We start from the raw sequence: 22248 nt of genomic DNA, 5'->3' as shown, positions 1-22248 counted from the left end.
GCAGCCCGAGCCAACACGATGGGCCAGGCAGACTCGTAGCACAGGCTCGTTGCTATCGCTCGACATAGCAGCTCGGGGACGTGCGCAAAGAGACTCGGATGAATCGCCTCCAGCGACAGACAGGTGCTCTGCGGGATGCCCTTAAACGGGCAAGTGACCCTTCTATTCCTGGCGGGCGCGCGATCGGCGTCACCCCCGCTCTCGCCTCCTCCCCCAATGACCTGCGTAGACGATGGGGAGGGCTGTGCGTGGCTTGATGACGGCGCGTGCGATGATGGCGGGCCAGGAGCGCAGTGGGCCTCCTGTGAATATGCAACAGACTGCTCAGACTGCGGGCCGCGGCCGCCACCGCAGCCGTCAGCGCCACCACCGGCCCCTGCGGCCCCCTATCCCCCCCCACCGCCTCCACTGTCTTGCTTGTGCAGCAGAGTGGATGTCAGCGGCGCTGAGTCCTACACCAATTCCTTCCCTGGCCGTCTAGACGCTCTGTCAGATCACATGGGAGCGTATGTCTTGAGGGACGATTGGCCGCAGCCACAAGGCTATGGAACCTACGAGCGCTCTCCGCCATGGCACTCAGACGGAGGACCTTACCTCTACTACTTCCCCACGTATTCGGTCTGGGTCACCGGATTGAGGTATGGGCTAGAGGCATTGAACGGAATACTAAGCTCGAAATGTACCGATCCTCTGTGCAGCAATTTCATCTCGTCCGTCGCAATGAACACCTCGGTCTGCCCCACTGCAAGCTCCGATTGGCTTGCGTTGGTGGGAGAAATCTGGAGCTCGCTTGATGGCATCATTTCAGTCAAGTGCGCGCCCTCGCCGCCCTCGGCCCCACCTTCGCCGCCGCCCTCCGCGTCCCCCTCCCCGCCACCTCTACCACCTCCACCGCCACTACCGCCACCATCGCCATCACCGCCGCCGCCGCCACCACAGCCACCGCCGCCGCCGCCGCCGCCGCCGCCGCCGCTGCCACCACCATCCGCACCACCATTACCGTCGCCCTCCTATATCGTCCCAATCGTAGCTTCAGCCAGTGGTGTTGCCGTTGCGTCTCTCGGGTGTGCCATCTGGTATATCTGGGGTCGCAAACGCGACAAGGTATGCCCTGACCCGTCGGCTGTGGCTGCCACGTCAGCGAGGTCTGCTGACCTGTCGCCTGCAGCTGGAGGTACTTCTGAAGGCGCATTTCGTGAGGTGATTCCTGCTCCGTTAGGGCTCTCCGAGGTGTCTGGATACGGCGGCGATGCTTTGACCACGTGGCAGCGAGGCGTTGTGGCAATTGCGCGCCCGAATTCGAAAAGCGAGATCATCGGAAGCGGTTTCATCGTCGACAAGGAGCAGATGCTTGTCGCGACCTGTGCTCACGTCGTCAATGAAGCCGGCGGAGGCGAAGTGATGATTGGATTCGGCAGCCCTGCGGACTTGAGCTCGCAAGTGCGCGCAGAGGTGGTGGACGGATGTCGTGGTTCGGAGCGGAGCCCGCGCGACTACGCGGTCCTCAGGATTAAGTCGGACACCGTAGAGACGGTTGAGGCTTGGATACAAGCTCGTGCCCTCCCGGTGGGCGATTCAGCCGAGGTCAAGCTTGGGTCAGACGTGATGTTGCTTGGATATGGCAGGTCCACGGGTGAAAAGAAGAGCAAGGATCAGACAAGCACCCCAGGAACGATCATCAGAGGCCAAGGTGGCAAAGGAGACTTCCTGACCACTGGCGCCCTCATGCTGGGGGGGCACAGCGGAGGACCGGCTCTGAACAATCGAGGGGAGGTTGTAGGGTGGAACGTTGCTTCGGTGCACGACGAAATACAAGAGGGTGTGAGGTACGCTTCCGGCATCAACAAGCTAGGTCCGATAAATGAGATGATGTCTGCATTAGCGAAAGCTATGGGGCGCTCTGAGACCGACGTGCGTGCAGCGCAGACTGGCACTGTCCCAGCTGGCCAGTACATGCTGCGCAAAGATAGTGCGAGGATCCGACAAGAATGCACTGAGTTGGTTGGGCAGGCGTTGTCGGTTGCGCTCCTAGAGCAGCAGAGCCGGAGAAGAGATGATCGGCCTGATGTTGGAAGGTCATCAACGCGCGCATCGAGGGGTGTTGAGCAGCTTTTATAGGAGGAGGTCTCGCTGTATTCCGAACTACATAACGACAGAGTGAACAGATCATGAAAAGGCACGCCAGCCAGGGTCAGTCCATCCGTGGCTAGTCTGTTGACTCGCCTGTGAGCTGGCGCTGCCAAAGTCTGCAAATGAGAGGAGGTCGATGTCGGGCGCACTGGCATGTGGCGCCGCGTGGGTGGCCGCCGCACCGCCAAAATCCGCAAACGAGAGGAGGTCCATCTCTCCGGTCGGAGGAGTCGCAGGGGCAGCCTGTCTGGCGGGGCGGGCCTCACAATACTCTGTGGTTTCGGCCTGCGGTGCCGCGGCCGCCGCACAGTACCGCCGGCGCTCGTACTTGTCACGGATCCAAACAGCGACCTCGCGGTCGGGAGAGGCCGCCGTTGGCCGCGGCAGGTCTGGCGGGACCCTGGCCTCGTACAGCGCTGCCGCTTTCACGTTACCCACCGCGCGCAGCAGCTCCACCTCCTCCGGCTTCCACGCGTCGAGGCCGAGGCACTTGCCGCGCGTCACGTGAGCGCCGAGCGCGCGGTGCAGGCCGTAGCAGCGATTGCACAGAAAGACGCCGAGCGTGACGGAGACAAAGCGGATGCGCCGGCGCTCATCGCAGTCCGCACACACGCTGTTTGCCGGCAGCTTGGCAAGCCGTTCCACCTCGGCGCTCAGCCGCGCTTGCAACTTGGTGTCGCGCTTGTAGGCGTATGGGTCGGCCATCGGGCGGGAGGTAGCCGGCAGCGTCCCAGTCCCGATCGGCGCCGCGAAGTTTTTACTTTCCTTCGCTTCTTTTTCTGTGAATTGCAATGTGTGTGTGCGACTGCGACAAGTGACCACATCCGTTTGTGTCAGGTCTGTTGTTGGCAAATCAGGACACAAGAGCTCACCCACAAATTCATGGGAGAGGGTCCGAGTCTTCCGTCGAGGCGCAAATCAGAATGATGTTGTGTGTCAATTCCTTTAGTCGGAGGCGTGTTATGCGGAGCCGCGGGCACGCTTCCCCTTTATCCACACAGCACGAAAAAAGGATCGAGAACCGACGTTCTACTTATGTACGACACGACACAAAACGGTAAACGCACGACACAAAACCGCCCTTCGCCCTTGCGTCATGACCTCCCTCTTGCAATCTCCGCGGTGGGGGCGGGGGTCACTGGTGAAAATCCAGAATAAATAATAAAACGGAGACCTCTACTCTAGGGTACACATGAAATCCAGAAGCTCTGGCAGCAAAGGGTGAAAATCCAGTGTGAGCTGCTTGCACTCGTTCACGTAGACGCGATCACACAAGGAGGCTCATTGCCTGCAGCTGCTTGCATGACATCCGTGCGGCAATCGCGACCGACCGAGAGCACGTTCAACACGCACGACACAGGCTCGGTAAAACGCGCACCGACACAGCCTCCGGCCGCCGCGGGCCAGGCCCGCGGGCCTCTAAACCCCAACGCAGACCCGCTCCCGACACAGACAGCTCTCGACACCAGCACCTTGCACCGACCACTTTTTGCGTGCAATAAATGAGAGGGGCCTTGCGTTGGGTCTAATCAGACGAGGCCTCCTCGCCCTCCTCGCCCTCCTCGCCCTCCTCGCCCTTCTCGCCAGCCTCCCCTGCCACGTCGTCGTCCGTACCAGCCAAGAAGTTTCGGACTTGGCGGGCGCACTTGGTCACACGACTGGCGTCGAGCGCCTCGCGCTCCGAGCGCCGCCGCTTGCTCACCTGCTCGTCCAGCTGCTGCTTGGCAGCTGCGAGCTCGGCGCGAGCTCGGCGACGGGTCCCGCGCCGTGTTGCATAGAGCGACGTCTTGACGGCGACGGCGGCCGAGAGGCCGGCAGCAGCGGCCACCACGAGCGATGCGTTGTCCGCGCCGCCGACCTGGCCCGCGAGAGTGCTGATCCCTGTCGCGAATGCTTGCGGCACGCTGTCGGGCAGAATGTGCGCCGCCGCAGCGTCAGTGACCGCGGCGAGGATCCACGCGGACGCGTCCGCAGCAACACCGAGCGCGCCACCCACGCTGAGGCCGACGGCGCCCGGCACCGACAAGCTGCCGTGAAAGGTGCGCTGGTAGTCGGCCTTCTTCTCGTCGACGAATTTCTCTATCTCCACCTCGACCTGCTTCTCGGCTCTGTAGGTCGCCTGCTTTTGCCTAGAAATGGCCTGCATGGCCTTGTCCACCTGCAGTGCGTGCTCGGCAACGTCAGAGGTGTTGGAACGCGTCGCCATGGCGTCAACGTTGAGTTGCGCTCCAGAGCGCAACGGACAGCGAGGACCTAGCGGGGGGGGGGGATCGCCCCCCCGCTGGCGCTGGTGAGGGCAACGACCACCCGGCCAGCCGGGCTCGGCACGCTGCGGACCGAGGCGACGACTCGGATCCCGACACAGACGAGGGGGGGGGTGGAGGCGGGGGGGGGCGTGCTGGCGGGGCAGGGGGCTAGCTCTGAGCCCCAAGGCCCGGAGGCCGGGGATCCCGAAGAGGAGGCGAGCTCGCAGGATTTCCTGATCGAAGAGCCTGACTCGCAGGAGAGCTTCTCGAGCATGGACGTGGACGGGGCAGGGGAGGCAAGCTCGCAGGACACCCTGTCTGGGCAGCCCGACTCGCAAGGCAGCTTCTCGAGTATGGACCTGGACGAGGAGGGCGAGGCGGAGAGCGGCCCTGCGCCCGACGAGGCGGGCGAGACGAAGGAGGGCGACGGACAAAGTCGCGGCGCAGGGGGTCCGGAAAGCGGCGGGGCTGGGGGGGGCGGCCCCTCTCCGAACCTCGCCCTCGGGCGTGTTAAAGTCGTCGGCCAGGGAGGCAGGACTCCTGCAGGACACCTTCGGGTGGATCTCAGCAGAGCCGGCATCTGAAGTGGCCCGAGTGTGGGAGAACGGGTGACCTGGGCGGGCCTCGATCTTTGGGTGTATAATACGGCTGCGAGTTGCAATGAGTCTTCGTGTGTGTAATACGTCTATGAGTTGCTATGAGTCTTTGTGTGTGTAATACGTCTACGAGTTGCTATGACAGCAGCGTTTGACTATCTGACCCCCCCCCCCCCTCAATTTCCCCCCCCCCCCCCCTCGTCCCTCTCTCGCCATCTCCTGCAGGTGCAGGGGAGAAACACAGTGAAAATTGATGGGCTTGCCCATCCCGGAGTGGTTCGATCCCACGCAAACCCGAGACGGTGACGGGTGTTGTCTCGATGATCTCAGGCCCAGTGAGGTAGTGCGTCAGACTATCCCGGATCCTGCTGAGCAAGCTCCTCTTGTAGCTCGATCGGTCACACCGCCATCGCCGTCGGGGAGAGGGGGGACGACACTGCTTCGGCAGCGTGCACCTCGATCCTGTACCGTGTTTGTTATGACCCCCCCCCAATGAACATACCAGTGAGGGAGGGCGAGACGATCGAGGGGTCCCGTACCACGCGGAATCGGCCCTATCCAGTGCTCAAGTGCTCATAGAGCAGTGTTGTGGTCGGAGGGCGCCCGGGTCGCCCCGGAGCGGCCCCGCGCGGGGAGGTGGGTGGACTGAGAATAATAAATAAATAAATAAATAAATAAAACGGGCAAACTCTGAGACGATAATAGGTTTAATAATACTATTAAATTTTAAAATGCGAGCCCGCAGCCGATAGAGGAGCTCAAATGACAATACAGTAAACATTCAATAGACCACTTTCTGGATTCTGCAGTTCACTCTGCTCTCTGGACTCTGCACTCTGGACCTTTTTTTCGGTGTTTGACAGTGTTCACGATCATCGACTGTTGAGAGAGGTTGTGCTTAGTATCTTGTGCGTGTCTGCTGTGTTTCTTCGGCCCGCACCCTCGTCAAGCCTCATGCGCGCGCCTCGACCCTAGGCTGTATCTCGACCCTAGGCGCTGGCTGTGCGCTGTAGACACGTACAACACTCTCCCCGCGGGTCCGTGGCTATATCTCGCGCGCCCGGCCGCGCCGCCGAGCACGCAGCCGCGTCGCCGCCGCCCTCAATGCCCGTGGTCCTTCTTCTCCGCGTGCCCATGCTCGTGCGCACCCTTCTCGGCGTGATCGTGGCCGCAGCAGCCGTCCCCGTGCGCGCCGTGGTCGGCCTGTGCAAAGCAAGGCGAGAGCGCATGGCGAGAGGCGGGTGGGGAGGCGGGCGGGTGCCGCGCGCGCGCCTTTTCCTCCGAGTGCCCGTGTGCGTGCGACTTGGCATCCTGCGCCGCCTTCATGCGTGCCGGCAACTCCTCGTCGCCCCCGCAGCAGCCGCCAGAGTGCTTGTGCCCGTGGTCCGCCTTCTCCGCTCCGTGCCCGTGCTCGTGCGCCTTCTCCTTCTCGTCGTGGTCGTGCCCGCAGCAGCCGTCGGCGTGCTTGCCGTCGGCGTGCCCGTGGTCCGCCTTCTTCTCGGCGTGGCCATGGTCGTGGTGCCCGTGCTCCGCCTTCTCCTTCTCGTCGTGGTCGTGCCCGCAGCAGCCGTCGGCGTGCTTGCCGTCGGCGTGCCCGTGGTCCGCCTTCTCCTCGTGGTCGTGCCCGCAGCAGCCGTCGGCGTGCTTGCCGTCGGCGTGCCCGTGGTCGTGCGCCTCCCCGGCCTCCTCCGCGATCGCGCGCTTCATCGCCGCGTCCACCTGTGTATACACGGCACTCGCGGCGGTTGGGGCGGAGCAGGGATCCCTCTTGCGTTTGGTCTACGCAGCGCACCTCCTCGCGCGTGACCTCCGAGGCCGCCTTGAAGATCTTGAACATCAGCTTTTGCTTAGGCTTTGCGCGGAGCAGCGTCATGACCAGCTCCACCGGCGGGCAGCCCGGCTCCTTGCATTCCAGCTGATTGCAGATGACATTCGTCTCCTGGCCCGCAGGCGCTTTCCCGCCAAATTCCTCGTCCTTCTCCTCCTCGGGCAGCAAGTCCTCCAGCCACTCCACCACGCGCTTCACGCCGTCCCTCTTCTTCTTCTCGGCCGCTGAGTCGGTGCGGCCGATCATGGTGGAGTCGAACGCTTTCGCGAGCAAGAAGAGGTGCTCAAAGTCAGCTTCGACTGCGACCGCGGGAACGGATTTTTCTTTCCTTGATTTTTCTTTTATTCATTAAATCGAAGAAAGGAGGCGATCTGTGGTTGCAGGCCTTTTTGCGCGGCCGCGGAAATTCAAAAAAGAATTCCTCGTGCCGGGCGCCTGTCATCTCTGGGCGAGGAGCCTCGGCGTGGCTCCTTGCGCAAGCTCTTCACGGCCGTAATGTGGCCCATCCTCGTGGCGAGCACGGCCGTCAACCCCGCCGCCACGCTGTCGCCGGCAGGTCTGCGTGTTTGGCTCACCGAAGAGGGCGTCGCGATGCTCGAGCGGAGCCTGGCTCCCGTCCTCGGAAGCATCGTGTGCGCAGCGCCGGTACCACGCATCGCCCGCTCCTTCCCGGGCCTCGAGGTGACCGTCGACCACATGCGTCTCTTCGACTGCGAGACGGATGCGCTATCCCTGTCGCCGGCAGTCGCAGTCGAAGGCGACGTGCTCGCCATCCAAGTCGACGGCCTCTCGGCGCAGTTTATGGCAGACTACTGCTGGGGCACGGGGTGGGGATGGGCCACGATATGGCAGTGCGGGCCCGTGGAGGGGACGCTCAAGAACGGGTCGTCCGCCAGCCTGACGCTCACTGCGCGGCGCGGTGAGCGCACCCGCCACTCGCTCGCATGCCACGCGCATACACCATGCTCATGCCATGCGCAACCGAGCAGGCGCCTCGGGCAGCCTCGAGCTGGGCGCGCGGGAGGTGTCGATCGTGCCGGACGTGGGCCACGTGGCGCTGCAGGTCGCGTTTGGACTCGGCGGCGCCTTTGACGGCCCTCCACCTAACTGCTGGACACACATCTGCACTCTTCCGTTCCATCGAATACGCACGCCCAGTCTTGTGTAGTAGCATCCCTCGCATTCACGGCCGGATGCTCTGCCGATGGTACACTCGCACCCTGACCCCCGTGTACTCGCAGCGTAGGCCTCGGCGGGCTCAACGGCATCTTTGGCATCTTGCTCGGTCCGGTGGTGGGCGACAGTAGATGGACCCCGTTCTCTAGCGTTGCACACCACACTCGAGAGACGACACACTTTCGGATCCATCCCCACTGTGCTGTGTTGCAAATTAGCCGCTGTGCTCGTAGCCGCATGCGATGCCCCGAACACACTGCACGGCACTCGCACCGCACTTCCCTCCGCACTCGCACACTCAGGTGGGCGACTTGCTCGGCACCGTGCTCACCAACGCCACGGCGGCCCTCGCCGACGCCCCCTCCCGCCTGACGCTTCCCGACGTGACGGCGGAGGGCGGCCTGGTCCGGCCGACTCCGCTCACTCCGGAGGCGCTTCCGGCGGCGGCGCACTCAACCTACCTCGACACGTCCCTCCTCTCCCTCGGCTGGATCAACGCGTCCTCCGCCCTCGCGAGCGGCGTTGGAGCGGCCCCGTCCAACCCGGCCCCGTCCAACCTCTTCTCGGTCGACATCCGCTGCTCGCTCAACGACTCGCGCGCCGCCGGCGCCGCGCCCGCCGACGCGCCGGGCGGCGGCGGCGGCGGCACGGAGGCGGCCCTCGCGGGCAAGGCTGCTCTGCGCCAGACAGCGGACGCCGGCTCGCCTCAGCAGCCTCCGCCCCGGCACGAGGGGTACATGGCGAGCGTCGCGCTCTCGTCGCTGCCCTTCTCCACCGCCATCGAGACGGCGCCTGCCGGCCGCTCATTGCGCCACTGCAGTCTTCAGCACCACCCTCACCCGCCGCCCGTCGGCTGCCTAGGCCCGCAAGCTCGGCCACCTCACCTACCGCCTCTCGACCGCCACGCTGCTCTCCCCCGCCCTGTGGCGCGGCGGGCACTACGGCCTCGACGCCGTCCTCTCACCCTCCGTCTCCTTTGGCCCCGCCGAGTGGGCAGGCGGCGGCCCGGCCCGCGCGACCGCATCGGGCGGACGGTTCGCCGTCGACCTCACCGCCGCCCTCACCTCGGCCGGCGGAGGGGGCCTGAGCTCCACCCTCGTCGCGCACGCCTCCACCGTCGGCGGCGTCGCTTCGCGCGACGTGAGCGGCGAGTGGCGCGCGCGGTGGGCGGGCGTCTCGCGCGCTTCGGCGCAGCTCGGCGCGTGCGAGCCGTCGGAGGCGCGCGTCGCCGCGCTGGGCGACGGCGCCATCAGCGGCGAGGCTAGCTCGCCGCTGCTGCAGCTCTGGTGGCGGCCCGCTTCGGAGGTCGAGCTGCTCGCGTGCGAGGCGGCGGTCCTGTGCTCGCTCACGGGCCTGCCCGCGGCGGGCCCCGCCCCGTCCGCTCTCTCCTCCTTGGCGGCGCTCGACACGCTGCGGAGCGCCGCAGTCGCCGTGTCGGGCGAGGCGGCGGCGCCCCTCACCGCGTGCGCCGCTGCTGCCGTCGCAAAGGGGGGGTCGCAGAGGCCGTCCACCGCACTCCGGTGCGCCGCCGCGGCGCTGCGGTCGCCGCTCGACGCCGCAGAGCCAAAGGCGGACATCGCTCTGTCGGACTTGATGCTCGGAGACGCGCACGCTCTGTACGCCTCTGGCCGCGCCGCCGCGGCAGAGGCGACCGAGCACGGCGCGGCGGCGTTGGCGGCGATCGCCATCGCGGACTGCTTGGGGGGCGGCACGCCCGGCGTCTCCCTGCGCGAGGGCGCCGGCGCCGGGGCCGACAACTTGCGCGCCATCGCCTCCCACCTCGCGCCGCTCGGCCGGTGCGCGCTCGGCGCCGCCCGCGGGCCGCTTGACGACCTCGGCGCCGCGCTCGACTCCCTCTCGGGCGGCACCCCCGCCGCCGCCCTGGCGCGCGAGGCGCTGCTCCGCCCGTCGGACGAGCTCGCTTGCCTCGTCCACCAGCCGCCCGACGCGCCAGCCTCCTTTGCCGCGTCGCTCGACTGCGCCCTCGCCGCCTCAGGCGAGCGCTGCCCCACCCCCCTTCCCCCACCCACACCCCACCTTCCCCCACCCGCCCGCCCGCCCGCCAAGTCGCCTCGCTGCCCTCCCTCTCCCACCTGCCCCCGCCCCCTCCTCACTCACCTCCCCACCCCCCCTTGCCTGCCCCCCTTGCAGGCGGCCTGCTCGGCGCGCTGATGCCCGCGATGCGCAACCTCGCCGGCTCCGGCTGGGCGTCGTGGGCGAGTGCCATCACGCTGCCCGGCCTGCTGGAGGCGGCCCTGCCGGCCGAGGCAGTGGCCGAGCTCGACGCCGGGATCGTCGCGCTCAGCCGCGCGTACGGCTGCGCCGCCAAGCTAGCCGCTGGCGAGGCGAGGACTCCTCCGAGATGCGAGATGCGAGATGCGCCCGAGATGCGCCCGAGATGCGCCCGAGATCTTGGTCGGGCTCGCTGCGGGAGGGTAGAGCCGAGCTGGCCGAGGGCCGAGCTCGGAGGACGCGTCCGTCACACGTCCACGACCCGTCCTCGCAGGCGACGCCCACCGAGACGGCCGAGTGCGCGCTGGCGGCGGTCGAGGGCCGCCTGTCGACGTGGGCGCCGCCGCTGCTCGAGGCGTTCCTCGCCGGCTTCCCCCTCGACGGCCTCGCCGACAAGCTCTACGCTGACGTGTCCGCCGCTGCCGCCGCCACACCCGCCGCCGCCGCCGCGCTGCGCTGCGCCTCCAAAGGCCTGAAGCGCGAGGCGACGGCCGGCAGCACGCTCGAGTGCGCCGCAAAGGCGGTCGGACCGCCGCTTGACGCCCAGCTCCCCACCACGGCCGACGCGCTCTCGCTGCTCCTGCCGGCCGGCTCGCTCGGCCCGCTCGCGGCGCTGCTCGGCGGCAAGCAGCCGCCCACGCTGCAGGCGCTGCTGCGGGCGGTGAGCGGCGTGCTGGCGCAGCGGCCCGCGATCAGCGTGCAGAGCTCGCTCGACGGGCTCCTCTCCTCGTCCGGCGGCTACGCGCACAGCAGCACGGGCCTGCTCGCCGTCTCGGCCCTCTCCCAGGCCGCGTGGGCGACCGTCGCAAACATCTCCATCGAGACTGCGGCCGGCCCGGGCGGCAAGGAGTGGCCCCTCTCCCAGCTGCTTGCCCGCGCCTCCGAGGCCGTCGCTGGCGGGGGGACGCTGACCGCGCGCGCGACGGGCGCCGACTGGCGCGCCGAGGCGCACGCCGCGCAACGTGAGGCGGGCTTCTCCTTCTCGCCGCCCGCCGACGTCAAGCTCGAGCCGGATTGGTGGCCGTTTCGGCTCGGCGCAACGTCAGGCGAGCAGGGCGTCGCCGTGAGCTTCGGCTGGCGGCCGCGCGCGGCGGAGCTGCTCGAGCTCCTCCCCGTCCTCCCTGCCGCCGTCGCCGCCGCCCCCTTTACGCTCCGCCGCGCCATCGCGTCGGGGGAGGCTGGCGCTCTCGTCGCGTCGGCGGACGTGGACGTGGACGGCGGGTGGCTGCTCAATCTTCTAGCCTACTTGTTCAAGGGGTGGCCGCCTCCCCCGGCGCCGCCAGCGGCGCCGCCCTCCCCGCCGTTCCCTCCCCCTCCCCCTCCACCACCTCCGCCTCCTCCTCCGCCGCTTCCGCCGGCGCCGTCCCCGTTCCCGCCCGGCGCGGTCTATGTCTTCCACGGCGCGCCCTCGTCGCTGTCGGACGGCAGCGGCAGCGCAGAACACTCTGGCGGCTCGAGCTCAACGCTGCTGGGCGCCGGCCTGGCGATGGGTGCCGTCGGCGGCATCGGATTTGGCGTCGCGCGCAGGCTGCGCGCGCCGGTGGCGGGAGGAGTCCAGCTTATTTGAGAGACCATTCCGCCGCCGGCAGACCACGGGGGAAGGAATGGGAGCGGGTGGGGATTGACAGCCTGTGGACTATGGGAGCGCCGCGGCGTGGGCCCGCACTGCCCTCTCTGCGCCATTCGCCCGATGGGACTGATCTATGTGTCGATATGCGTGGATGCACTCTCTTGGCGACCTCTGGCATGGCGAGCATGTGGAGAGTTACACACACACACACACACGTACTCTGCCTGTGAGCAGGTACGCACATGCAGCGTTGTCGATGTCGGTGCTGATAACCTGAGGATATTGAGTACTGTCGGTGTCGCACATCGTATTACTAACAATATATAGCACCGAGCGCGTTTGCTTGGGCGCGCACGTGTGTTCGTGTATGCTCGGTCGGTGCACGTCATCATCACGACACAAGAGAGCTGAGCAGCGTGCGGCGCGTGGTGGGCCGCGCGGCAAGGGCTGGGCGGCAAGGGCCGCGGCCCTAGGAGGAGAGCAACATAACACATCAGCGCACACGCACGAGGGAACCTCTTAGCAGAAGCAGAAGCCCCCACCCGCCACTTAGCATCAGCATGCAGGGGATTTGAATCTACGAGTACAGAGCACAATTTACGTGTCGCGATACGCAACCACCTCCAGTCGCATAATTTGTGCCTCGCGCTCCCTCTTCTCCAGTCAGTCAGTAACGCTACCCACCTCACGAGGGCATGAAGCCGTTAGTCACGAGCTGAGCTCACAGCACACAGCACCAAGGAACTCTTAGAAGCAGCAGCAACCCGCGCCTGCCATCCGTAGACGCCAGCAGCAAGCCAAAACGTCAAAGCCACGCAAAACGGCTTCCATAGTGCCGAGGTTGGGGCCGCGGGGGCGGCGGGGGCGGCGGGACCAACCGCCTGAAAACCTTGGCCAGCTCTGTTGCGGAGCCATGGTTCATCTTCGAAGACGGGTTCAGCACGTGCGGCTGCTGCGCACTGCCTGAGATGTAGCAGAAGTCGAGCAGCCCCTCAACGGGCGGGCATCCGGCAGGCAAGTCCTTGGGAGCTTGCGGGTCGTTGCCTGCGCGCATGGTGCAGATGAGCAGCGAGCCGCCTGTCGCCACCATCGTGCGGCACAGCTCCACCTCGTCGTACTTGACGACCCCGTCGGCCAGGCGCGGGCCGCTGGGCTTGACAAAGAGCAGGACCAACGGGTACGTGTGTTCTGGCTCGGCAGAGACGAACCGCTCCGCTGGGATCTTAGAGCGGGTCGCCACGCCGTCGATGACAGCCTGGAATTTGGAAGCCGTCGTGCCGCTCTGCACGTGGTAGGCGGCGGTGTGCGGGTTGGTGGTCGCCGCCTGTCTAAGCTCCTTCTGCTGGGCCTCCAGTTCGAGCTTTTCCAGCTCTTGCCGCATCGCCTCGTTGCGCTCGGACTCGCTCTGAACCTCCTTCGCATGCTTGACCACCTCCGCCTCCCTCGTGTCGAGCTCGATCTCACGCATCGCTAGGCTCGCTAGGCGAGAGGGGAGCACCGAGTCAATCAAGTATCTGAGCATCCAGTAGACGACCGAGACGGAGAGCACGGCAGCATCGTACTGGCGGGTAAGCACATCAAGCCGACGCTCACGCTCCTCGAGCGACGCCTTTGCCTCGGCCACGTGCACCTCTCTCTCGTGAAGCATTGCCTCACGGCGCAACATCTCCGACTCCCAATTGGAGCTCGACCACCCCTTGACCAAGCATTCGGGTGGCGAGGGCACTGCCTCTGGTAAGGGGTCCCGAGCGTCGGTTGATCGTGTCTGCGGCGGCGATTCACAGTTTGTCATTTCCGCGGCGGCGATCTCTGGGCTCATCGCCAGCCTGCGCGTACGCGCCTCTCCGGGCCGGAAGACGGCACGGGGTGTTGCGGAGCTCACTGGCCACGTCCACTTGCGGGACGCACGATAGACTCGCGGGAGCCAACCCCCGTACCGTACAGTGCAACGTCGACGCCATGGGCAAGGTCTTGATGACTGTCTACTCCGCGCACCCGACGGAGCGCATCGGCTCGATCAAGGTGCCGATCAAGCTGAGCATGCAAGACGGTCTCGCGATCGAGGGCGCGCGCATCACGTACTCTGGCGGAGCATACAACGAGGACGTGTACACGCCGGTGCCCACTATCAAGCCGGGCGCTTCTCTCATCGTCGAGGTGACGCTCCGTTCGCAATGGCATATGGCCATCACCGACATCCCTCGCCGCTTCTCCTTCAAGCTCCAGACGGGCGCCCGCGGAGACACCCTCGCCAAGGAGACAATGAATGTGGACCACGCTTGGTACGTCCCCTCAGCGCTCAAGGGCCTGTTCAACCCCGCCCCGTTCGGTCTGGAGAAGCTCAACGTGCTAGTCTTTGGCGTCATGGGCTCGGGCAAGACCTCCTTCACCAACTCGATCCTTGCGCTCATGTCTCACGCCAACTCGGGCGAGGCGCTGCCCTGCGCAGAGCCAGTCCACGGCGGGGGCGATCACTGCACGGTCACGCTCCGCGCGATCGACTTCCCCAACGAGCTGCCGCTGCGTGTGTGGGACACCAAGGGCCTGACGCCTGAGAACTACAAGGGTCCCGAGCTCGAGGCGATCATGAAGGGGAAGCTGCCCCACGGTTGGGACATGGACTGCCACATCGACCCGGCAATGCTCTCGGAGTCGCAGGACCTGACTGTCGAGGCGAAGCGCTTTGGCCGCACGCCACACGCCGTCGTCTTCATGCTTCCCTTCTCTGAGCTCGACGACACGGACGGCGAGTTCATGCAGAAGATTCGCGACCAGTTCGGCAAGATTGTGCGGCTCGGCATCAACCCGATCGTGCTGGTCGCAAAGCTCGACGAGGCAGACGACGCGGTGCGCAAAAACCCGTCCTCGTCCAACAGCACCAAGGACGCCGCGCTCAAGGCTGCGGCCGACTTCCTCGGCATTCCCTTCGGCAACGTCTACCCGTGCATAAACTACCTCGACCTCACCTCCAAGTCGTTTGAGATCGACCGCAACCTCGCCGTCGTCCTCCACCGCATCCTGTCGATGGCCAAGCACCGCTGCGAGAGCCTTGAGCGCGAGGCGAGCCACGCCGCGCGCATGGCTGATTCGACGACGCTGCCGCCAATCCACCGCAAGATTGCCCAGCTACAGAGCTCCCTCGCCGACGCGACTGCAGAAGCCGATGCGCGCAAGGCTGAGCTCGAATCAACCGCCGCTCGGGCCGACGGCCTCGCCGACCAGCTTGCCAAGGCCAGCACGTGCGCGGAGAAGCTCGAGGCGGCCGTGCGCGGGCAGTCGGCCCTGCGCCTTGAGAAGCGAGCCCTCGAGCATGTCATCGCGCAGGCCCGCGTCGAGAAGCGAGACCTCGAGGCGCGGCTCAAGTCGCGCACCGAGCAGCTCGCAATCCATCAGGCCCGCGCGTCAGGGCTAGCCTCCCAGCGCAAGGCGTGCACCTGCCTCATTGGCATCGTCGTCGCCTCCCTCATCGTCGTGACGTTTGTGGCGCCGGGCTGGCTCGCCACTGCCGCGGCACCGCCGGTGGAGAAGTCGCTCCTCGCGATTGCGTCTGGACAGAGCCGCGCCGTCGAAGACTTTGTGAGCTGCAACGACTCGGATGCGCTTGGCGGCCCGACGGCTGTGGCGGCTTCGACGCCCCCGTGCCTCAAGGAGATGGAGGCGGCTACGAGCGCGCTGGTTGCGCTGGTCGACGCCGCCGCCAACCCCGCCAAGCAGCCCGACCGCGGCTCTACCTTTCTGGGCGCCGCGTACCAGCTTCTGGTCGTGCTCGCTCTCCTCCTCGGCGGCACCGCTTTCGTCTTTGGCACGATGAAGGCCACGCCAACGGACGGCAAGCGCGATGGCAAGGACTCCGAGCCGTGCACCGAGCCCGAGATGGACTCCGACTCCGAGTCTTTTGAGGAGGTCGGACTGTTTGATGTGATGTCGTAGGTTCGCTTGATATGTGAGCCGCCTCGATCCGATCGACTATCTTCGACCTCAACTGATCTGCTACGTTTGCTGCCGCGACACAGGGGGGGCCGGGGGGGGGGGGGGGGGGGTGAGGTCCGACGATCGGTGCTGGACGAGGAGGAAGGAGGGGAGAGACATCAACAAAATCTGTGATTTATTTTGGGTGATAATTTATTTGGTGTGTGTGGGTCTGAGTGCGCACTGGTGACTGCTTTCTCTCTTGGCCATCTGATAAAAGTTTACGATTCGCGTGATCCGTCTGATGACAGTCTGATCCGTGTGACCGGGCTCCGGGGAGCCGGAGGCGGAGCAGAGAGAGAGATTTTTAGCAATACCAAACAACTCTAACACTCACACGTCATTTGGGGCCTGGAGCCCCTGTTAACTCGTGATCGCCCTGTTCACGCGCGCGCGAGACGTGCAGACAGGGTTGCCAGAGGTGAGAGCGCGAATGGCGCGGTTCACGCCTCGCACAACAGAGAGAGAGATGCGCTCTGCATGGTGGGACATAAAAGAGAGCGAGTACTTGGGGGCGAGTAGCAGATCACACTTCACTGGATGGGGGATGTTTTCGTCCGCCCGCCGCGGCCGTTCCCCGTTCTCCTCTCCCCGAGCGCAGTTTCACTCTTAGTCTTTATATAACTGCTCTGGCCACAACCTATGCTATCCCGGAGGAAACGGTGCGTGCGCGCGCGGCGCCGGCCCACCTCCCCGAAGACGCTCATACAAAGGTTAACAGAAGAGGCAAAATAAAACGTGTCACAGCGGTGTGGCCCTGGGTGTGGGACTGTGGGTGTGTCACTGCGGTGTGCTGCCAGCCCCGCCGCAAGACGGGCGGAATCGCCGCGCCCCTTCGGCCTGACCATCCGAGAGCTATCTCGCGACACAGGGTACGTGCCGGGTATGGAGCAGCAGCCGCGCGTCTCGCGCCGCGCCGGGTGCTGCGGAGACGGACGGCCGCTCTCGCGCCTCACTCACGCCTCACTCGTCGTCGTCGCCCGCCGCCTCCTCGCCATCGTCCTCGCTTTCCTCATCGTCCTCATCGTCGTACTCCTCCTCCAGATCGTCGTCCTCCTCGGCGAGGTTGGGCATGCCGCGCAGGAACTGCAGGTGCATACCGCTGCGCGGCGGCAGCGCGGGCAGGGTCAGTCGAGCGCCGCGCGAGAGCTACGCGCTGCGGGGCTTCTCACTTCATCTTGACCGCAAGGGCCTGGAGGTATGCGTACTGGTCGTCCTCCTCCAGTCCTCCGAATTCCTCCGCCCACGACGCCGCTTTGCTCTCGATCGACTTGGCAGCGTCGCCGTCGCGGGCGCGCTTGTTCGAGGAGCCCTCCTGCGGCACAGGATAGCGACGGGTTTAACGGGGTGTGTCGCCAGCGGTGATGGCTCCTCTGACGGCAACAACGCACCCCGCTCATCACGGCGGCGCGAATGAACGCAAAAAGAATTTTACAACAACTAACTCGCACGACACTGGGCACAGGACTGGGCACGGGACTGGCTCGCACTGGCACTAACACAGGTACACCACGGGAGCCGCCTAAGCGACTCCTGCGAGGGTGGCGAGGCACTTAGCTCCGTGCACCCGCCCACCCCCGCCACAGGCAAGCTCATTCACAATCTGCTCTGCGATTGCCGTGTGAAGAACGACTGAGATGCGCGCAAAAAGAAAATCCGCAGGGCTTTGGTTATCTGTTTTCTTTCTTCCTTTTTAGCGCACGGGACTTGCGCGCACTCGCACGAACACAGGTACTAAGAAAAAGTTTTACCAAAAAGGAATTCGACGCTGAACAATCACGCTACACCCTTCACCACCAACCGCCCTGTCGGGTCCTGGTAGACCGGCCCCTGCTCCTTGATGTACCCCTCGGCGGCGCTCCACTGCTCGGGCGTGCAGCGGCGGTCGCCAAAGGTGAAGCAGAGGAAGGCCAGCTGCGACGGCGCCTCGCCCGTCTCCGTGCCGTGGACGAAGCCGTCGCCGAACGCGATGGCCGTGCCGAGCTCGTAGCGATACTGACGGATCACGTCCCTCGCGCCGACGGAGGCGGCGGCGGCGACCGCCGCAGCGGCGACCGTGCACGCAACGGGCGCATCGGCGAGTGGGCATGCGGCGGGCACGTCGGCAGCGGGCGCATCGGCGGCGGGCGCGCAAGCGGCTGCCTCGCCGTCCGTCGGCACCTGGCAGAGCAGGTGGCAGTCGCGGAGGTCGGCCATGTCATACAGCGGCGTCATCAGAGTGAAGCAACGGCTGCCCGTGTCGCCAAAGTCCGTGTGGAAGTGCGTCTTGCGCGTGTGGCCTCGAGTCACAAAGAAGCCGGAGAAGAGAGCCATGTCGCCCAGGAATGAGAAGAGCGACGCGATGCCGAGCTTGGCGAAGAGCGGCTCGAAGAGGCCGCGAAAGGTTTGCTCGTCGGCGGCGCTGATCCACCGGATATCACTCTTCCACGTCGGCCTCTCTGCATGGAAGCGCCACCGCCTCGGCTTGAACACCAGCGCACTTTTCTGTCCGCCGCTCTCCTGCCGCAGGCCCTCCACTATGTGGCGCAGCGCGACCAGCTTCGCCGCGTCCAGCGGGCACACGTACGCATTCGCACACTCTGTGGCCACAACAGGCGCCGGAGGCATCTGGCCAGCCGTCTGCCGCGACCGACTGCGTCGACGGCCTGCTGAAGCCGCCTGCTCAATGCGGCGAAGCGCGAGCGGCGGATGGAGCGGCTGCATTCTTCCCTAGGTGTGCCGATGTGTGTGCTTGTGTCGGCCCCAGTCCACGCCGTTGTCGTGCCGCTGCCCAAGCTGCTGGAGCGGGGAAAAGAAAGAAAGAAAGAAAATGCACAACCCAAGGGAGGGATGGGAGAACGGCACGCCGCCACCACACAGGGATTTTAAGGAGAGGAGTGTGATGCGCTAGCCGTCGCGGGGAGCGGGGCGTTTTCGCGTCGGATGTTCTTTTTTTTCGCGCGTTGCTTCCCAAAGGGAAAAAGAAGGGAGGCTCCGAAAAAAGAAACCGCTCCGCATTTCTGCAAGTGAAGCAATGGCGCTCTTGCTGACCGTTGCCTCCGCCGCTTCCGCGCCGTACGCGGGCTTGCGCAACCAGGGGAACACGTGCTACATGAACTCGCTGCTACAGTCCCTCTGCCACATTCCAGAGTTTGCTCGTGCGGTCTATGAGCTCCCACCCGTGCCGCCGCCGCCGCCGCCGCCGCCGCCACCGGAAGCCACTGACGCGGCAGATCGTGGCGAGGCCGCCGCCGCCCCGTGCTCCAGCCCGGCGGCTGCGCCCGCCTCTCCGCCAGCGGTCGCGCTAGAGATGAAGCGCCTGCTCTACCGCCTCGGCCGTGCACCCGCGCTCGGCATGGACGCCGTCGGCACGGAGCGGCTGACGACGTCGCTCGGCATGGGCCCGCGCGACGTGCTCGAGCAGCAGGACGCGCAGGAGTTCTGGCACACCCTCCACGCCGCGCTCGTCGCCTCGGGCGAGCTCGCAACGGAGGGACAGCCGCGCGGGCGGGGCGCTGCAAGCGAGATGCCACAGAATCACGGTGGCACTGTCTCTTGTTGGAAACTTGGGGTGGAGCTCCATGGCTCAGTCCTTTACGGCCTGGCCCCTCTGTGTCCACCTTGCAGGCGTGCCGGCTCCGCCGCCGACGCCGTTCGCGCGGGTGTGCGCCCGTGAGCTCCAGAGTTGACAGACCCTTCCTGCGCTTCCTACACCCTTCCCAGACACTTGCTCCTCGTGACGCGTCCCTGGCGCGTCCCGCAGGTCTTTGAGGGGAGGACGCAGAGCTACGTGCGGTGCACCAAGGTGCCCTTCACATCGGAGCGGGAGGGCCGTTTCTGCGACCTGCAGCTGCAGGTGGCGGGTTGCGCCTCGCTGCACGCCTCGCTCCGACAGTGCGCTCCTCTCCCTCCCCCTACCCCTACCCCTACCCCTACCCCTCTCTCCCCCTCCCCCTCCCCCTCCCCCTCCCTCTCCCTCTCCCTCTCCCTCTCCCTCTCCCTCTCCCTCTCCCTCTCCCTCTCTGACTCTCTCTCTCCTCTCTCTCTCTGACTCTCTGACTCACTCTCTCTCTCTGACTCTCCCTCCCTCTCGGCTATGGCCGCAAGCCCCGGCAGCCCCACCGAGGCGGCCACCGCGGTGCGAGTAGGTACGTGGCGGAGGAGACGCTGCAGGGCGAGTACAACACGCGCGACGAGCGCTTCGGCCGGCAGCCCGCGGGGACGGTGCGGCGCGGCTGCGCCTTCCGCTCGCTGCCTGCCGTGCTGGCGCATCACCGGGAGCGGATGCCGCAGCCTCCTCGGTGCAGCAATAAGGGGAGGACGGCCTCCTTCAAGGTGCTTCACCTCAAGCGCTTCGAGTACGACGCGGCGACGGGCGCGACGCACACGCTGGACGGGCGGCTCCCCGCGGAGCCGGGCGCGAGGCGTGCTTTGGGCCGGCAATAGGCGCGATGCAGAAGCTGCAGGGCTCCTTCTCCTTCCCCACCACGCTGCGGCTGCGCCGGTACATGGCCAAGGGCGCACGCGGCGGCGGAGGGCCGCCTCCGGTCTACGAGCTGCGCGCCGTCCTCTCGCACGCCGGCGGGTTCGGCTCGGGCCACTACATCAGCTTCGTCCGCCCGCTCGGCGGCGGCGGAGGCTGGTACCGCTTCGACGACACGCGCGTGGAGCGCGTGGCCGAGTCGGCCGCGGTGCGGGAGCAGTACGGCGGCGATCACGCGCCGCGCGGAGGCGGCCTCTTTGGGCTCGGGGGTCCGTCGCCGTCGGCGTACATGCTCACCTATGTGCGGCGCTCCGAGGCGCGGGCGGCGGAGGCGCACGCCGCCGCCGCCGCCGTCGGCGGCGCGCCGTCCGCCGAGGTGGAGGCGCTCGAGGAGGAGCTGAGGGCGGCGTTTGAGGCGGAGTTGGTCTCCCCTCGCCGGAGGCGGTAGCGGCGGCTGGCTGGGGGAGTCAGCGGCGGCGAAAGAGGGGGAGGCGCGCGGGCAGGGAGGGGAGGCGGAGAGCCGCAGAATCGCTTCGGCCACTAGCTGGGTGCGGGGCGCAGGCGGGCGGGTCGGGGGGAGGGGTGTGTGCCGGCGGGGCGTCGCGCCACGCTCTTTTTTCTCTCGCGGACACGCGGAGTCGGAGAGTGGCAGAGGCCAGAGACGCCGCGCGGGTCGGAGGACGGAGCGCAAGTGCCAAGTCGGAGAGACATCGACTCATGTCTCATCTCCTCGCGGAGAGGATTCCTGAACCACCACACACCACGGAATTACGGTATGTCATTCCGTATGTTTTGTGAGGACGAAACGGTACACAATTCCACTATCCATGTGCTGGAGTTTTGAGAACATCAAGTCATCAACATGACACTTCTGAGCACCTAAATGATCGCGCGGATTCATAGACTCACGACTGTCACCTCCGGCGGTTGCCTCGACTCCGCTTCCGCCCACCGCTTCCCTTACCCCTCCCTCCCCCCCACGGCTGCCGCTGCGGCGACCCCTGCCCGCGCCCCTGCCCGTGCCGCTGCTGCCCCCACTGCTGTGGCGACCCCTGCCACCGCTGCGGCTTGGCCGCCGCCGCGCCGGCTGGCGAGGCGGGCAGCCTGCTGCTCGCCGGCGAGCCGAGCGGCCCGGAGGCCTTTGGCGGCGAGCGCGCGTCGGCGGCGGCGAGGGCGGCGTGCAGCTCGGCGTTGTCGGGCAGGAAGGCGTCGTAGTGCACGCCGCCGCGGTAGAGGATGTGCAGCGTGCCGCGCTTGCCGCCGCCCGGCGCCCTCGGCGCGTCGAAGCAGGAGATGCGCTCGTAGCCGGAGCGACGACGCTCGTACACCTGCGGGCGAGGCGCGGGCGCGTCGCGGACGTGCGCCGCGGGCGTGGCGCGCGAGCGGAGTCTGTGGCGAGCGGCAGCAGCATCGCGCGCCGGCGGGAGGGAGACCGGGAGGCGTCTCGGAGGCGTCTCGGAGGCGTCTCGGAGGCGTCTCGGAAGTGTCTCGGAAGTGTCTCGGAGGCGTCTCGGAGGCGTCTCGGAAGTGTCTCGGAAGTGTCTCGGAAGTGTCTCGGAAGTGTCTCGGAAGTGTCTCGGAAGTGTCTCGGAAGTGTCTCGGAAGTGGAAGTGTCTCGGAAGTGTCTCGGAAGTGTCTCGGAGAGGCGCCGCGCGCCCACACAGACACGCCCATCAGGTGCGAGCAAGCGGCCATCTCGACGCCTCCGCCCCACCCGCTGCGCGCCATCCGGCTGGCGTACGCCTGCGCCGACAGCCCGCTGTCCCACTTGACCCACATCGACACGGGCGTGTCGGCGATGCGCAGCTGCGCGTTGGAGGCCACCCACCGCGCGAGCTGCTGCCGCAGCGCCGGCGCCGAGGGCACGGAGGCGCAGCGGCGCAGGGCGGGCGGGAGGGCGTGCAAGCCGTAGCGGAGGGAGTGGAACAGGCAGGAGCCGTCACCGGGCTGCGGCACCACGCGGCCCCGCCTAGCGGGGGGAGAGGGGCGTGGGGAGGGGGGGCAAGTGGAGGCGGGAGGGAACAGGGGAGAACGGGAAA

The 22248-nt window shown here is 66.5% G+C and overlaps 6 protein-coding genes across 6 annotated transcripts; 3 read left to right on the top strand and 3 right to left on the bottom strand.

Annotated features, from left to right (window-relative positions):
- Window positions 1-2166: 2166 nt before the first annotated feature.
- Window positions 2167-2835, bottom strand: EMIHUDRAFT_115608 (hypothetical protein; the record flags this gene model as incomplete). Its single annotated transcript, XM_005777640.1, has 1 exon — window positions 2167-2835. One exon carries the CDS (start codon window positions 2833-2835, stop codon window positions 2167-2169), a length of 669 nt encoding a protein of 222 aa, XP_005777697.1.
- Window positions 2836-6073: 3238 nt separating this feature from the next.
- Window positions 6074-7099, bottom strand: EMIHUDRAFT_457600 (hypothetical protein; the record flags this gene model as incomplete). The annotated part of the gene is made up of 2 exons (XM_005777639.1): window positions 6765-7099; window positions 6074-6691 (listed from the first exon to the last, which is right to left on the bottom strand). The coding sequence occupies exons 1-2, from the start codon at window positions 7044-7046 to the stop codon at window positions 6074-6076; spliced, it is 900 nt and encodes a 299-aa protein (XP_005777696.1). The 5' UTR covers window positions 7047-7099.
- A 154-nt stretch (window positions 7100-7253) lies between these two features.
- Window positions 7254-9970, top strand: EMIHUDRAFT_443691 (hypothetical protein; the record flags this gene model as incomplete). The annotated part of the gene is made up of 5 exons (XM_005777638.1): window positions 7254-7719; window positions 7790-7894; window positions 8047-8093; window positions 8279-8764; window positions 8838-9970. Coding segments are annotated over exons 1-5 (2193 nt in total), but the record flags the coding sequence as incomplete, so codon positions are not given.
- A 3767-nt stretch (window positions 9971-13737) lies between these two features.
- On the top strand, window positions 13738-15708 carry EMIHUDRAFT_237890 (hypothetical protein; the record flags this gene model as incomplete). Its single annotated transcript, XM_005777637.1, has 1 exon — window positions 13738-15708. The coding sequence occupies one exon, from the start codon at window positions 13738-13740 to the stop codon at window positions 15706-15708; it is 1971 nt and encodes a 656-aa protein (XP_005777694.1).
- Window positions 15709-16710: 1002 nt separating this feature from the next.
- EMIHUDRAFT_115605 (hypothetical protein) lies at window positions 16711-18354 on the bottom strand (the record flags this gene model as incomplete). Its single annotated transcript, XM_005777636.1, has 3 exons — window positions 16711-16849; window positions 16920-17062; window positions 17542-18354. 3 exons carry the CDS (start codon window positions 18352-18354, stop codon window positions 16711-16713), a joined length of 1095 nt encoding a protein of 364 aa, XP_005777693.1.
- Window positions 18355-18760: 406 nt separating this feature from the next.
- On the top strand, window positions 18761-20753 carry EMIHUDRAFT_237887 (hypothetical protein; the record flags this gene model as incomplete). Its single annotated transcript, XM_005777635.1, has 7 exons — window positions 18761-18884; window positions 19023-19283; window positions 19354-19388; window positions 19490-19620; window positions 19875-20061; window positions 20151-20510; window positions 20736-20753. The coding sequence occupies 7 exons, from the start codon at window positions 18761-18763 to the stop codon at window positions 20751-20753; spliced, it is 1116 nt and encodes a 371-aa protein (XP_005777692.1).
- Between the last annotated feature and the right edge of the window lie 1495 nt (window positions 20754-22248).

This window comes from Emiliania huxleyi (genome assembly GCF_000372725.1).
Source record: "Emiliania huxleyi CCMP1516 unplaced genomic scaffold EMIHUscaffold_259, whole genome shotgun sequence".
In the NCBI taxonomy this organism is placed as follows: Eukaryota; Haptophyta; order Isochrysidales; family Noelaerhabdaceae; genus Emiliania; species Emiliania huxleyi.
The sequence above is the reverse complement of the archived record's forward strand: the minus strand, read 5'-3'. Positions and strand labels throughout refer to the sequence as shown.